General features: G+C 47.6%; 1 protein-coding gene across 2 annotated transcripts; it reads right to left on the reverse strand.

Moving 5' to 3' along the window:
• Nucleotides 1-5,245: 5,245 nt before the first annotated feature.
• tor4ab (torsin family 4, member Ab) lies at nucleotides 5,246-9,742 on the reverse strand. 2 transcript variants are annotated; one of them, XM_036979336.1, is made up of 3 exons: nucleotides 9,608-9,742; nucleotides 7,323-7,760; nucleotides 5,246-6,869 (listed from the first exon to the last, which is right to left on the reverse strand). In XM_036979336.1, the coding sequence occupies exons 2-3, from the start codon at nucleotides 7,758-7,760 to the stop codon at nucleotides 6,048-6,050; spliced, it is 1,260 nt and encodes a 419-aa protein (XP_036835231.1). In that variant the 5' UTR covers nucleotides 9,608-9,742; the 3' UTR covers nucleotides 5,246-6,047. The 2 variants fall into 2 exon arrangements, with proteins under 2 accessions (XP_036835231.1, XP_036835230.1); XM_036979335.1 differs by having other exon boundaries at nucleotides 9,582-9,742.
• Nucleotides 9,743-12,500: the final 2,758 nt, after the last annotated feature.

Below are 12,500 nucleotides of genomic sequence, written 5' to 3' on the forward strand. Positions count from 1 at the left end.
AACCTCAATTGTGTTGAGGTCGGGTGATTGTGGAGGCCAGGTCATCAGATGCAACACTCCATCATTCTCTTTCTTGGTCAAATAGCCCTTACACAGCCTGGAGGTGTGTCTTGTCATTGTCCTGTTGAAAAACAAATGATAGTCCCATTAAGTGCAAACCAGATGGGATGAAGTATTGCTGCAGAATGCTGTGGTTGCCATGCTGGTTAATTTTTTTAATAAGTCACCGGCAAATCATCCCCACACCATCACACTTCCTCTTCCATGCTCTTCCATGCTTCATGGTGGGAACTCTGCGTCTCAGAAAGACACGGCGTTTGGAACCCTCCCCCCTACCTTGTCACAACACAACTGATTGGCTCAAACGCATTAAAAAGGAAAGAAATTCCACTATTTAACAAGGCTCACCTGTTAATTGGAATGCATTACTGGTATCTACCACATGAAGCTGGTTGAGAGAATGCCAAGAGTGTGCAAAGCTGTCATTAAGGCAAAGGCTGGCTACTTTGAAGAAATATATTTAGATTTGTTAACACTTTTTATGATTACTTCATGATTCCATATGTGTTATTTCATAGTTTTGATGTCTTCACTATTATTCTACAATGTAGAAAATAGTTCAAAAAAAGAAAAACTCTTGAATGAGTAGGTGTGTCCAAACTATTGACTGGTATTGCATATAGTAAACTGATTAAATCACTATGGGGTGTGATCAGTGGCAGATTTAGGTATAGGCAACATGGGCACCCGCACAAAAAGCGGGGGAATCTATCAAATAGCGCACCTCTGACTTTGTGCAGTACTAATGCAATTAGTAAAATCAGTCACATTACGAAATGCTACCAAATAAACCACAATTAATTCATAATACTGTGAATATATAGTTTCACAGACATGTTGTTGCATTTTATTCTGGTTTGTGTGAAATCGTTAAGAATAGTATAAAACCAGTCTGCCAAGGTGAATTGGCTTAGTCTTGACTCTTGGTTGACATTGTTGAGGGCAGGGTAATGTAGTCTTGACTCTTGGTTGACAGTGTTGGGGGAAGGGTAATGTAGTCTTGACTCTTGGTTGACATTGTTGGGGGATGGGTAATGTAGTCTTGACTCTTGGTTGACAGTGTTGAGGGAAGGGTAATGTAGTCTTGACTCTTGGTTGACTGTGTTGGGTGATGGGTAATGCAGTCTTGACTCTTGGTTGACAGTGTTGAGGGAAGGGTACTGTAGTCTTGACTCTTGGTTGACTGTGTTGGGTGATGGGTAATGCAGTCTTGACTCTTGGTTGACATTGTTGAGGGAAGGGTAATGTAGTCTTGACTCTTGGTTGACTGTGTTGGGTGATGGGTAATGCAGTCTTGACTCTTGGTTGACAGTGTTGAGGGAAGGGTAATGTAGTCTTGACTCTTGGTTGACTGTGTTGGGTGATGGGTAATGCAGTCTTGACTCTTGGTTGACATTGTTGAGGGAAGGGTAATGTAGTCTTGACTCTTGGTTGACTGTGTTGGGTGATGGGTAATGCAGTCTTGACTCTTGGTTGACATTGTTGAGGGAAGGGTAATGTAGTCTTGACTCTTGGTTGACTGTGTTGGGTGATGGGTAATGCAGTCTTGACTCTTGGTTGACAGTGTTGAGGGAAGGGTAATGTAGTCTTGACTCTTGGTTGACTGTGTTGGGTGATGGGTAATGCAGTCTTGACTCTTGGTTGACATTGTTGAGGGAAGGGTAATGTAGTCTTGACTCTTGGTTGACTGTGTTGGGTGATGGGTAATGCAGTCTTGACTCTTGGTTGACATTGTTGAGGGAAGGGTAATGTAGTCTTGACTCTTGGTTGACTGTGTTGGGGGAAGGGTAATGTAGTCTTGACTCTTGGTTGACTGTGTTGGGGGAAGGGTAATGTAGTCTTGACTCTTGGTTGACATTGTTGAGGGAAGGGTAATGTAGTCTTGACTCTTGGTTGACTGTGTTGGGTGATGGGTAATGTAGTCTTGACTCTTGGTTGACTGTGTTGGGGGAAGGGTAATGTAGTCTTGACTCTTGGTTGACTGTGTTGGGGGAAGGGTAATGTAGTCTTGACTCTTGGTTGACATTGTTGAGGGAAGGGTAATGTAGTCTTGACTCTTGGTTGACTGTGTTGGGGGAAGGGTAATGTAGTCTTGACTCTTGGTTGACATTGTTGAGGGAAGGGTAATGTAGTCTTGACTCTTGGTTGACATTGTTGAGGGAAGGGTAATGTAGTCTTGACTCTTGGTTGACTGTGTTGGGGGAAGGGTAATGTAGTCTTGACTCTTGGTTGACATTGTTGAGGGAAGGGTAATGTAGTCTTGACTCTTGGTTGACATTGTTGAGGGAAGGGTAATGTAGTCTTGACTCTTGGTTGACTGTGTTGGGGGAAGGGTAATGTATTGACGCTCGAGTGCCAAATCACCACAAATTTGTTTCTAATTGACTTTGTTACTTCTGACATAGATGAGTCTTATTTTTGTATGTATTTTGATATTAATAGAGTTTTAAATGTTATGATTATTTATTTGTGTTGTTCCAATTGTCTGAATAAAAATGCCAGTTTAGTGCAGAATGGTGAAGTGCTGAAGGGAGGGTTCGCCCAGGGAGCCATACAAGCTAGAACCTCCACTGAGTGTGATGTTGTGATAATAGTGGTGTACTCTTCACCTTTACCGGCATGCATTCTCAGCCCGGCTTCGACCACAAAATCAGAAAGATTTAAGGAATGTTTTTTTTCCCCCGTTTGATCCTAAGGTGTTCCCACTGTCTGCTCTGGTTCACTGCACGCAATCAAATCATCAGGCAAGTCAAGTAGCAACGCGAATGACCCTCCCACCCGAGGATCTGTCTCTTACAAGCTATCTGTTTCTCTGTGTTCGAGGGGTGCAAATTCCACTTGTCACGCAAATCTGGCTGGATTTTAATTGCATTCGTTTTACCCCTGCGACTCTTTCATACTCTTGCTTGTGCCTGTCGTTTCCCCCCCCACGTTATTATTAACGTTACCACCAATGTTTGTAATGACCTGTCAAACACAACCAGGTAATGGCTGAAATGGGCTCTGTGAATTATATTGTGTTTCCATTGAATCTACAGGAAAACTTTGTGATTTAACACATTGTCTGGACACGTACATCACAAACAAAAATAGAAAGTTACCTTTATTTTGATGGGTGTATATTTAGTTTTTTTGTGGAATTGAAAAAAAGTAGTGATTTAATAAAGTTTACAAATTAGACGCGGTGAAATGAAAAGCAACTTCCCCAAAAAAATGAACACTGATTACAGTGATATTATGTCTGATCTGGAAAACAATGTACTGTATGCATAGAGGTGTAATCTCGAGCCCAAAAACTGTTGATTTTTATTCCGAGGGTATCCTGCTATTGACACACAGTAATTAATTAGGCAGTCTAGACAGGGCAGGTGAGTGCATGTAGGGTAGACAAAGCAAGTGTTTGGTGGTTGCAGGTCTGTTTCACCCCTTTATGCTAATGTATTAATATTTATTAGTATTTATTCAAATGAGACACATATAATTGTCTTTGTTTTAACACAAAATATTTAAAAAAAATACCTGCTACAATAAGAATGTATATATTAGTGTTTTCTAAGAAAAAAAGTGAAATTTGACAATAAATGAAATACGTGAATTCGCACCAAAATCCCTGAACTCAATTTATTATTTGTCCGTCGTGCCAGTTAAATGTTTTATGTAATTCAGTCAACGTCTAACGGATTATAACAATTCTAAATGTTTGGAGTATCTTCATCCATTGTCCAACTAGAATTGTTTTTAAAACCTTTTAACAATTTTGATGACTGTTGCTAAGGTAAGCCATCTCCTCTCTCTCTCTGTCTGTCTGTCTGTCTGTCTGTCTGTCTGTCTGTCTGTCTGTCTGTCTGTCTGTCTGTCTGTCTGTCTGTCTGTCTCTTCCCCTCTCTCTCTCTCCCTCTCTGTCTCTTCCTCTCTCTCTCTCACTCTCTCTCTGTGTCTGTCTGTCTGTCTGTCTGGCAAGCGATCCATCTCCTCTGTCTGTCTGTCTGTCTGGCAAGCGATCCATCTCCTCTGTCTGTCTGTCTGTCTGTCTGTCTGTCTGTCTGTCTGTCTGTCTGTCTGTCTGTCTGTCTGTCTCTTCCCCTCTCTCTCTCCCTCTCTGTCTCTTCCTCTCTCTCTCTCTCTCTCTCTCTGTCTGTCTGTCTGTCTGTCTGTCTGTCTGGCAAGCGATCCATCTCCTCTGTCTGTCTGTCTGTCTGGCAAGCGATCCATCTCCTCTGTCTGCCTGTCTGTCTGTCTGTCAGGCAAGCCGATCTATCTCCTCTGTCTGTCTGTCTGTCTGTCTGTCTGGCAAGCCGATCCATCTCCTCTGTCTGTCTGTCTTTCTGTTAAGCCTGTCTGTCTGTCTGTCTGACTGTCTGTCTGTCTGGCAAGCCGATCCATCTCCTCTGTCTGTCTGTCTTTCTGTTAAGCCCGTCTGTCTGTCTGTCTGTCTGTCTGTCTGTCTGTCTGTCTGTCTGTCTGTCTGTCTGTCTCTTCCCCTCTCTCTCTCTCCCTCTCTGTCTCTTCCTCTCTCTCTCTCACTCTCTCTCTGTGTCTGTCTGTCTGTCTGTCTGGCAAGTGATCCATCTCCTCTGTCTGGCAAGCGATCCATCTCCTCTGTCTGTCTGTCTGTCTGTCTGTCTGTCTGTCTGTCTGTCTGTCTCTTCCCCTCTCTCTCTCTCTCCCTCTCTGTCTCTTCCTCTCTCTCTCTCTCTCTCTGTCTGTCTGTCTGTCTGTCTGTCTGTCTGGCAAGCGATCCATCTCCTCTCTCTGCCTGTCTGTCTGTCTGTCAGGCAAGCCGATCTATCTCCTCTGTCTGTCTGTCTGTCTGTCTGTCTGTCTGGCAAGCCGATCCATCTCCTCTGTCTGTCTGTCTTTCTGTTAAGCCTGTCTGTCTGTCTGTCTGTCTGTCTGACTGTCTGTCTGTCTGGCAAGCCGATCCATCTCCTCTGTCTGTCTGTCTTTCTGTTAAGCCCGTCTGTCTGTCTGTCTGTCTGTCTGTCTGTCTGTCTGTCTGTGTTCTCACTATATTTTTGAAGAGATGAACACCAGGGGAGCACTTTTGAAGTTCAAGCAGTTCACTTTTGTCTTGAGACCCAAAAAGTGCTTTATAGATATATACATAATCACATTAGTAGGACCCTGTTCTCATAGTTCACTGACTCTAAAAGGAGACACAGTGCAAACCATCAATATTCAACTACAATTGGTAAACCTTTTTTTTATTTTTATTTATTTTTCAAGAAGAGTGCACACGGAATAGGGCATACAATGTCATATGGTTCGAATGCTTTGAACCCAAGATCATTCAAGATCCTAGGAATTCATGAGAACTCAATGGTAGAAAACAATATCTATCTATCTGGGTATTATTGGATATGGTGGATAGAAGGACGTGCCTAGACGCGCATGTGGTTTTGAAAAGTAAAAACAAAAAGATAGTTGCTCCTAGAGTTCTGGAACAATGTCGCGACGCCTCGTCTTAATGAGCACAAACAAGTTCATGGAGTTCAACGTCATTAGGCTCTTCTCTTTGCCTGACTGCCTCAGTCTGGCTCGCTGGCGTTTGTCTCAAGGCCATTCAGTAATCAAAGGAGAGTTGTTATTTTTTTTAACTGTGTTTTTTTCTTCAGCTTGAACAGATGAGGAATACTCTTCCCCACCCTGATGTTTTCTTTAAGCTACACAGCAAAAGAGCAGCTGTACCCAGAGCTGGAACATCATTCAGAGGGACCAGAGCAACCGCTGAGGTGAACTGGAGACCAGCTTCTATGCATGCTGAAACTCCAAGGTGACATCCACGGGATGCCAGCTAAAACAAATGGTAGTTATGCCATCCAACCACAAACGGATCCTTGGGTAGAGTGGGCAAACAGAGAAAATCGTGACACTCTTTCACAGAGTAGCAGGTAAGTAAGTAAGAATGAAGTTGTACAAATTAGATTTAATTGGTTTTGGCCAACTGTCTATCAGACACCGTGTTTATTGTCACACTGTGGATGTTCTCACAGAAGGTTGACTCTGGCCACCACTTGTTTGCAGCCATTTTGTGAGTACTGGTGACCCATGGTGGTGAAATAGGACAGTTCCTCCGCCAGCCGCTCGATGTGTCCGTGGTCGGGGTAAAACCCCTCTCGTGTCATTTCCTCCAGCAAACACTCCATCACATGGCTTTTTTCAAGAAGCGTCAGGGACACGATATCCAGCCCCGCCTCTGCCCAAAGAGGGTGATGCTCTGCCAAGGTATGCCGCAGAAGAGCTCTGGCTGGCTTCGCAGTGCAGGAGACATTCTGCAGTATGTGTCTGGTGATCTCCTCCTGCCCCAGACTACTGAGGAGGACATAGATGACGTTCAGACGCTCGTTGGTCTGGTTGGGCTGAAGCAGGCCTTGCAGCACGTCCAGCAAAGGAGCCGGCATCAACTCCACCTCGTCTAGCACAAAGACAGGGATCTTCTCCTGAGCCTCGGCATGCTCCACTATCTCCTCCACCCAGAGGGACAACTCTCGGGCGCACTGGCCCACATCACCTTGTACGGGGCAGTGGTGTAGGGTGAAGTACTGCACCACCAGGTCTTCTCCCAGCACCGAGCGGAAGTGGCGGACCAGCAGGCGACCCAGGTGGCTCTTGCCCACGCCGCTGGGGCCGTGCAGGGCCAGGGCCAGGGGCTGGGAGTGAGCGTAGGTGGACAGGTAGCCCTGGAGGTGCTCCATCAGCTCTTCTATCGCCCCTTGCTGGCCAAACACCTCCCTGCGCAGCGTCTTGTCCAGGCCTTCCAGGTCATACGGTGCCACATGGTCATCCAGGTTCTCGATGGCATTGTAAACCTGCGAGAGGACGGGAAAGGAAAGTCATTTTTGTAAGTGTTATTGACTGGAATAACGTTCCATTCTGTTTATTCTGTTCAATGCCATTAGTAGGAGGACAGATGAGCAGTGGAACACGTTTTTACAAATCACATAACTGGAAAAGAACTCCGCTGTATCCTCATCCACAACGAAACTGAAGCATAATTGGCATTTTCAAAAGCCCTTCCGGCTGTTTTGAGTGTAATTCAACACCATTAGTGGTAACAAAAAGAAGAGAGAAAAAAGAAGAAGCAATGTATCCTATTGCTATGATGGCAACCGTGGGATATACAGCACTAGGCAAATCATGTGGCTGTGCCTGCTCATTGAGCCTAAGGGATAATGATATCTGTAGTTGGGTAACTAGCGACTGAGTTAGAGAGTGGAAAAAAGGAGTGGAAAACACAGAAAAGAGACAAGTTTAGAGTTGACCTGAAGGGATACGATGATACCGAAGAGGACAAAGAAAGGTTTGGCCCGGCTCCGGTCCTTGTCACTGGGGACGACCTTGCAACAGTTGTTAGGGAAGAGCACACGAGACCCTTTCCTCCTCCTCCTCCTGTGGGTGGCCTGCTTGACATTGGAGGTGAAGATCTCTGGGGCGGTGGGTGGGCCGGGGCCCATGGAGGGTCTACCTGGGTCGGTGGGTAAACTGGGGTCGGGGCCCGTGGAGGGTCTACCTGAGGCAAAGAGCCCAGTGGCTGAGTCTAGCCGACGTCTCTTCAGAGCCTGGTACTTGGTCCTGATGCGGATCATGGCTTTCAGTTCAGGGGATATCAGCGACGGCCTTGGGTGGATGAGCTTGGCCTTCTGCTCCTCTGTCTTAGCCTCCTCTGAGAAGCTCCCTGAGCTGTCCTCCTTATCTCCCATCTGTCCAAAAAACAAGACAGAGATATATAGGACAGAGGGACAACAGTGTGGACACAGCATGATGTGGTATTTATTAAGGATCCCCATTAGCATGATGTGGTATTTATTAAGGATCCCCATTAGCATGATGTGGTATTTATTAAGGATCCCCATTAGCATGATGTGGTATTTATTAAGGATCCCCATTAGCATGATGTGGTATTTATTAAGGATCCCCATTAGCATGATGTGGTATTTATTAAGGATCCCCATTAGCATGATGTGGTATTTATTAAGGATCCCCATTGGGGCGGCAGGGTAGCCTAGTGGTTAGAGCGTTGGACTAGTAACCGGAAGGTTGTGAGTTCAAACCCCCGAGCTGACATGGTACAAATCTGTCGTTCTGCCCCTGAACAGGCAGTTAACCCACTGTTCCCAGGCCGTCATTGAAAATAAGAATTTGTTCTTAACTGACTTGCCTGGTTAAATAAAGGTTAAAAAAAAAAAAAAAAAAAAAAAAATTAGCATGATGTGGTATTTATTAAGGATCCCCATTAGCATGATGTGGTATTTATTAAGGATCCCCATTAGCAGGATGTGGTATTTATTAAGGATCCCCATTAGCAGGATGTGGTATTTATTAAGGATCCCCATTAGCCAAGGCAGCAACTACTCTTCCTGGGGGTCCGGTAAGCCGCTATGTTCACACAAAGGACAATCAACGTGTAAAGAAACAAAGTTTATCTCAAGGTGACTATGCTTCACACTCTGTGTTAGTTCATTAGTTCATAGTGTTAATAATAATGCTCAATGACAGATACACTTTGCACTTGTGGCTATTATCTCTCATTCAGTGCAATATTTTGAACTTAAAATATACACCTATGTTATGTATGTTAGATATTAGTTGTGTGTCTATGAATCCCTCTTAACGAGTGAGGAGGCAGGATTTGCGTGACTCCTGACGTTTTGGATGATTTTTGGTTAACAAAAACAGGAGTAATGTAGGTCATTAATCATTAAGATTTGGTGTTAGCGCATGAGGGTGTCTGTGTATTTATAGAGGAGGGTTTGTGTGTGTGTGTCTTCTCAGACTCCTCAAGGTAAAGACAAGTGTTTACAGATTCTTAATCTCGCAGACCAACACTTTGTCCCCACAACAAAGTCAAGTTCTTAAACCGATGAACTACCTGTCACCTGGTGCAGAGAATGTTGAGAAACAACCACCTCATGACCCCAAAATAACCCCAAAAAACATTCTCCTTTGCAATCGAAGAGTTTGGTCAGATGAACAAGGAACATTATCCCAGTTAGAAAACGAGGCCATAAGCCTTTTGCATAGTGCTATTTATGGAGTAATAACTTTGCATTGGACTAGGTCGCACAAAGAGGAAGTGAAATGTCCCATGCTTTAATCTGGGTGTAATGTAAAGTTTGAAACACAAAAAAAACCATGAAGAATTGCATGCGTCGATGGATGGGTGGGATAATGTCTGTGTGTTCCCCAGAAAGGAAGGCAAACTTGAGGTTTAATGTTTTACACACGATACAGAACCGTCTCAGTATGCAAATATTAGTCATCAAGTGGAGGAAGAGAGACAGGGGGAAAAATAGAGCGAGACATGTCGGTAAGACGAAAATAGAGATATAACAATATTTCATTGTTAAATCTTAAGCTTGATGGGAGAGATATTTACCACAATGCAGAAAGGGATATTAACATTTTAAAAAATTGGAGAAAGAGGGAAAGCGATGGAAGGAGTAAAAAAAGAGAGTGAGAGATAGATTACATGTATGAAGAGAGGAGGGAAGGATGAGAAGGGCTGTTGGTGTTCGTCTTACCGTGGTGACCGTGGTGTTCGTCTTACCGTGGTGACCACCGAAGAGGGCAAAAGTCTCGACTCGCAGATTGTGAATGAGGATGGCAAACACAAATGCGCTCGTCCGAAACGGTAACACCTGTGTCCAGTGAGGCGTGCTCGTACTCCCACCCCTGCTCTCACTCCTCCCCCTCTTCTCGTTCCCCCACCCCTGCTCTCACTCCTCCCCCTCTTCTCGTTCTCCCACCCCTCCTCCCCCTCTTCTCGTTCCCCCACCCCTGCTCTCACTCCTCCCCCTCTTTTCGTTCTCCCACCCCTCCTCCCCCTCTTCTCGTTCTCCCACCCCTCCTCCCCCTCTTCTCGTTCTCCCACCCCTGCTCTCACTCCTCCCCCTCTTCTCGTTCTCCCACCCCTCCTCCCCCTCTTCTCGTTCCCCCACCCCTGCTCTCACTCCTCCCCCTCTTCTCGTTCTCCCACCCCTCCTCCCCCTCTTCTCGTTCTTCCACCCCTGCTCTCACTCTTCTCGTTCTCCCACCCCTGCTCTCACTCCTCCCCCTCTTCTCGTTCTCCCACCCCTCCTCTCACTCCTCCCCCTCTTCTCGTTCTTCCACCCCTGCTCTCACTCTTCTCGTTCTTCCACCCCTGCTCTCACTCTTCTCGTTCTCCCTCCTCCCCCTCTTCTCGTTCCCCCACCCCTGCTCACTCCTCCCCCTCTTCTCGTTCCTCCTCCCCTGCTCTCACTCCTCCCCCTCTTCTCGTTCCCCCACCCCTGCTCTCACTCCTCCCCCTCCTCTCACTCCTCCCCCTCTTCTCGTTCTCCCTCACCTCCTCTCACTTCTCCCCCTCTTCTCGTTCTCCCACCCCTGCTCACACTCCTCCCCCTCTTCTCGTTCCCCCACCCCTGCTCTCACTCCTCCCCTTCTTCTCGTTCTCCCACCCCTCCTCCCCCTCTTCTCGTTCTCCCACCCCTGCTCTCACTCCTCCCCTTCTTCTCGTTCTCCCACCCCTCCTCCCCCTCTTCTCGTTCTCCCAACCCTGCTCTCACTCCTCCCCTTCTTCTCGTTCTTCCACCCCTGCTCTCACTCTTCTCGTTCTCCCACCCCTGCTCTCACTCCTCCCCCTCTTCTCGTTCCCCCACCCCTGCTCTCACTCCTCCCCCTCTTCTCGTTCCCCCTTTCCCTGCTCTCACTCCTCCCCCTCTTCTCGTTCCCCCACCCCTGCTCTCACTCCTCCCCCTCCTCTAACTCCTCCCCCTCTTCTCGTTCTCCCTCCCCTCCTCTCACTCCTTCCCCTCTTCTCGTTCTCCCTCCCCTGCTCTCACTCCTCCCCCTCTTCTCGTTCCCCCACCCCTGCTCTCACTCCTCCCCCTCCTCTAACTCCTCCCTCTCTTCTCGTTCTCCCTCCCCTCCTCTCACTCCTCCCCTTCTTCTCGTTCTTCCACCCCTGCTCTCACTCTTCTCGTTCTCCCTCCCCTGCTCTCACTCCTCCCCTTCTTCTCGTTCCCCCACCCCTGCTCTCACTCCTCCCCCTCTTCTCATTCCCTCTCCCCTGCTCTCACTCCTCCCCCTCTTCTCGTTCCCCCACCCCTGCTCTCACTCCTCCCCCTCTTCTCGTTCCCCCACCCCTGCTCTCACTCCTCCCCCTCCTCTCACTCCACCCCTCTTCTCGTTCTCCCTCCACTCCTCTCACTCCTCCCCCTCTTCTCGTTCTCCCACCCCTGCTCTCACTCCTCCCCCTCTTCTCGTTCCCCCACCCCTGCTCTCACTCCTCCCCTTCTTCTCGTTCTCCCACCCCTCCTCCCCCTCTTCTCGTTCTCCCACCCCTGCTCTCACTCCTCCCCTTCTTCTCGTTCTCCCACCCCTCCTCCCCCTCTTCTCGTTCTCCCACCCCTCCTCTCACTCCTCCCCCTCTTCTCGTTCTTCCACCCCTGCTCTCACTCTTCTCGTTCTTCCACCCCTGCTCTCACTCTTCTCGTTCTCCCTCCCCTGCTCTCACTCCTCCCCCTCTTCTCGTTCCCCCACCCCTGCTCTCACTCCTCCCCCTCTTCTCGTTCCCCCACCCCTGCTCTCACTCCTCCCCCTCTTCTCATTCCTCCTCCCCTGCTATCACTCCTCCCCCTCTTCTCGTTCCCCCACCCCTGCTCTCACTCCTCCCCCTCCTCTCACTCCACCCCCTCTTCTCGTTCTCCCTCCCCTCCTCTCACTCCTCCCCCTCTTCTCGTTCTCCCACCCCTGCTCTCACTCCTCCCCCTCTTCTCGTTCCCCCACCCCTGCTCTCACTCCTCCCCCTCTTCTCGTTCTCCCTCCCCTCTTCTCTCATCCAAGCCTCTTCTTTTCCAGTGACCAAACCATTGGTCCCTAAGGTAAAAAAAAAAAACATCATGCACTACTCATTGCCTACATAATAATTTCCAAATGGATCATTATGAAAATGGAAACACTGTCTGTCTGTCTGTCTGTCTGTCTGTCTGTCTGTCTGTCTGTCTGTCTGTCTGTCTGTCTGTCTGTCTGTCTGTCTGTGTCTCTGTCTGTCTGTCTGTGTCTCTGTCTGTCTGTCTGTCTGTCTGTCTGTCTGTGTCTCTGTCTGTCTGTGTCTCTGTCTGTCTGTCTGTCTGTCTGTCTGTCTGTCTGTCTGTCTGTCTGTCTGTCTGTCTGTCTGTCTGTCTGTCTGTCTGTCTGTCTGTCTGTCTGTCTGTCTGTCTGTCTGTCTGTCTGTCTGTCTGTCTGTCTGTCTGTCTGTCTGTGTCTCTGTCTGTATGTCTGTCTGTCTGTGTGTGTATGTGTGTGTCTAAGAGATTGAGTAATGATTGTGTCTCTGTCTTGGGGATGGCTCCCTCCGAACACAGTCTCCAACTACACATTAGGTCTCTGCTTCCAAGCCACGCCTCACAGTCATGTGAGTCACTAAGATCAAATAATGACAGGTACTTTCACTCCCAACT

This window comes from Oncorhynchus mykiss, chromosome 6 (assembly GCF_013265735.2).
Source record: "Oncorhynchus mykiss isolate Arlee chromosome 6, USDA_OmykA_1.1, whole genome shotgun sequence".
Lineage (NCBI taxonomy): Eukaryota > Metazoa > Chordata > Actinopteri > Salmoniformes > Salmonidae > Oncorhynchus > Oncorhynchus mykiss.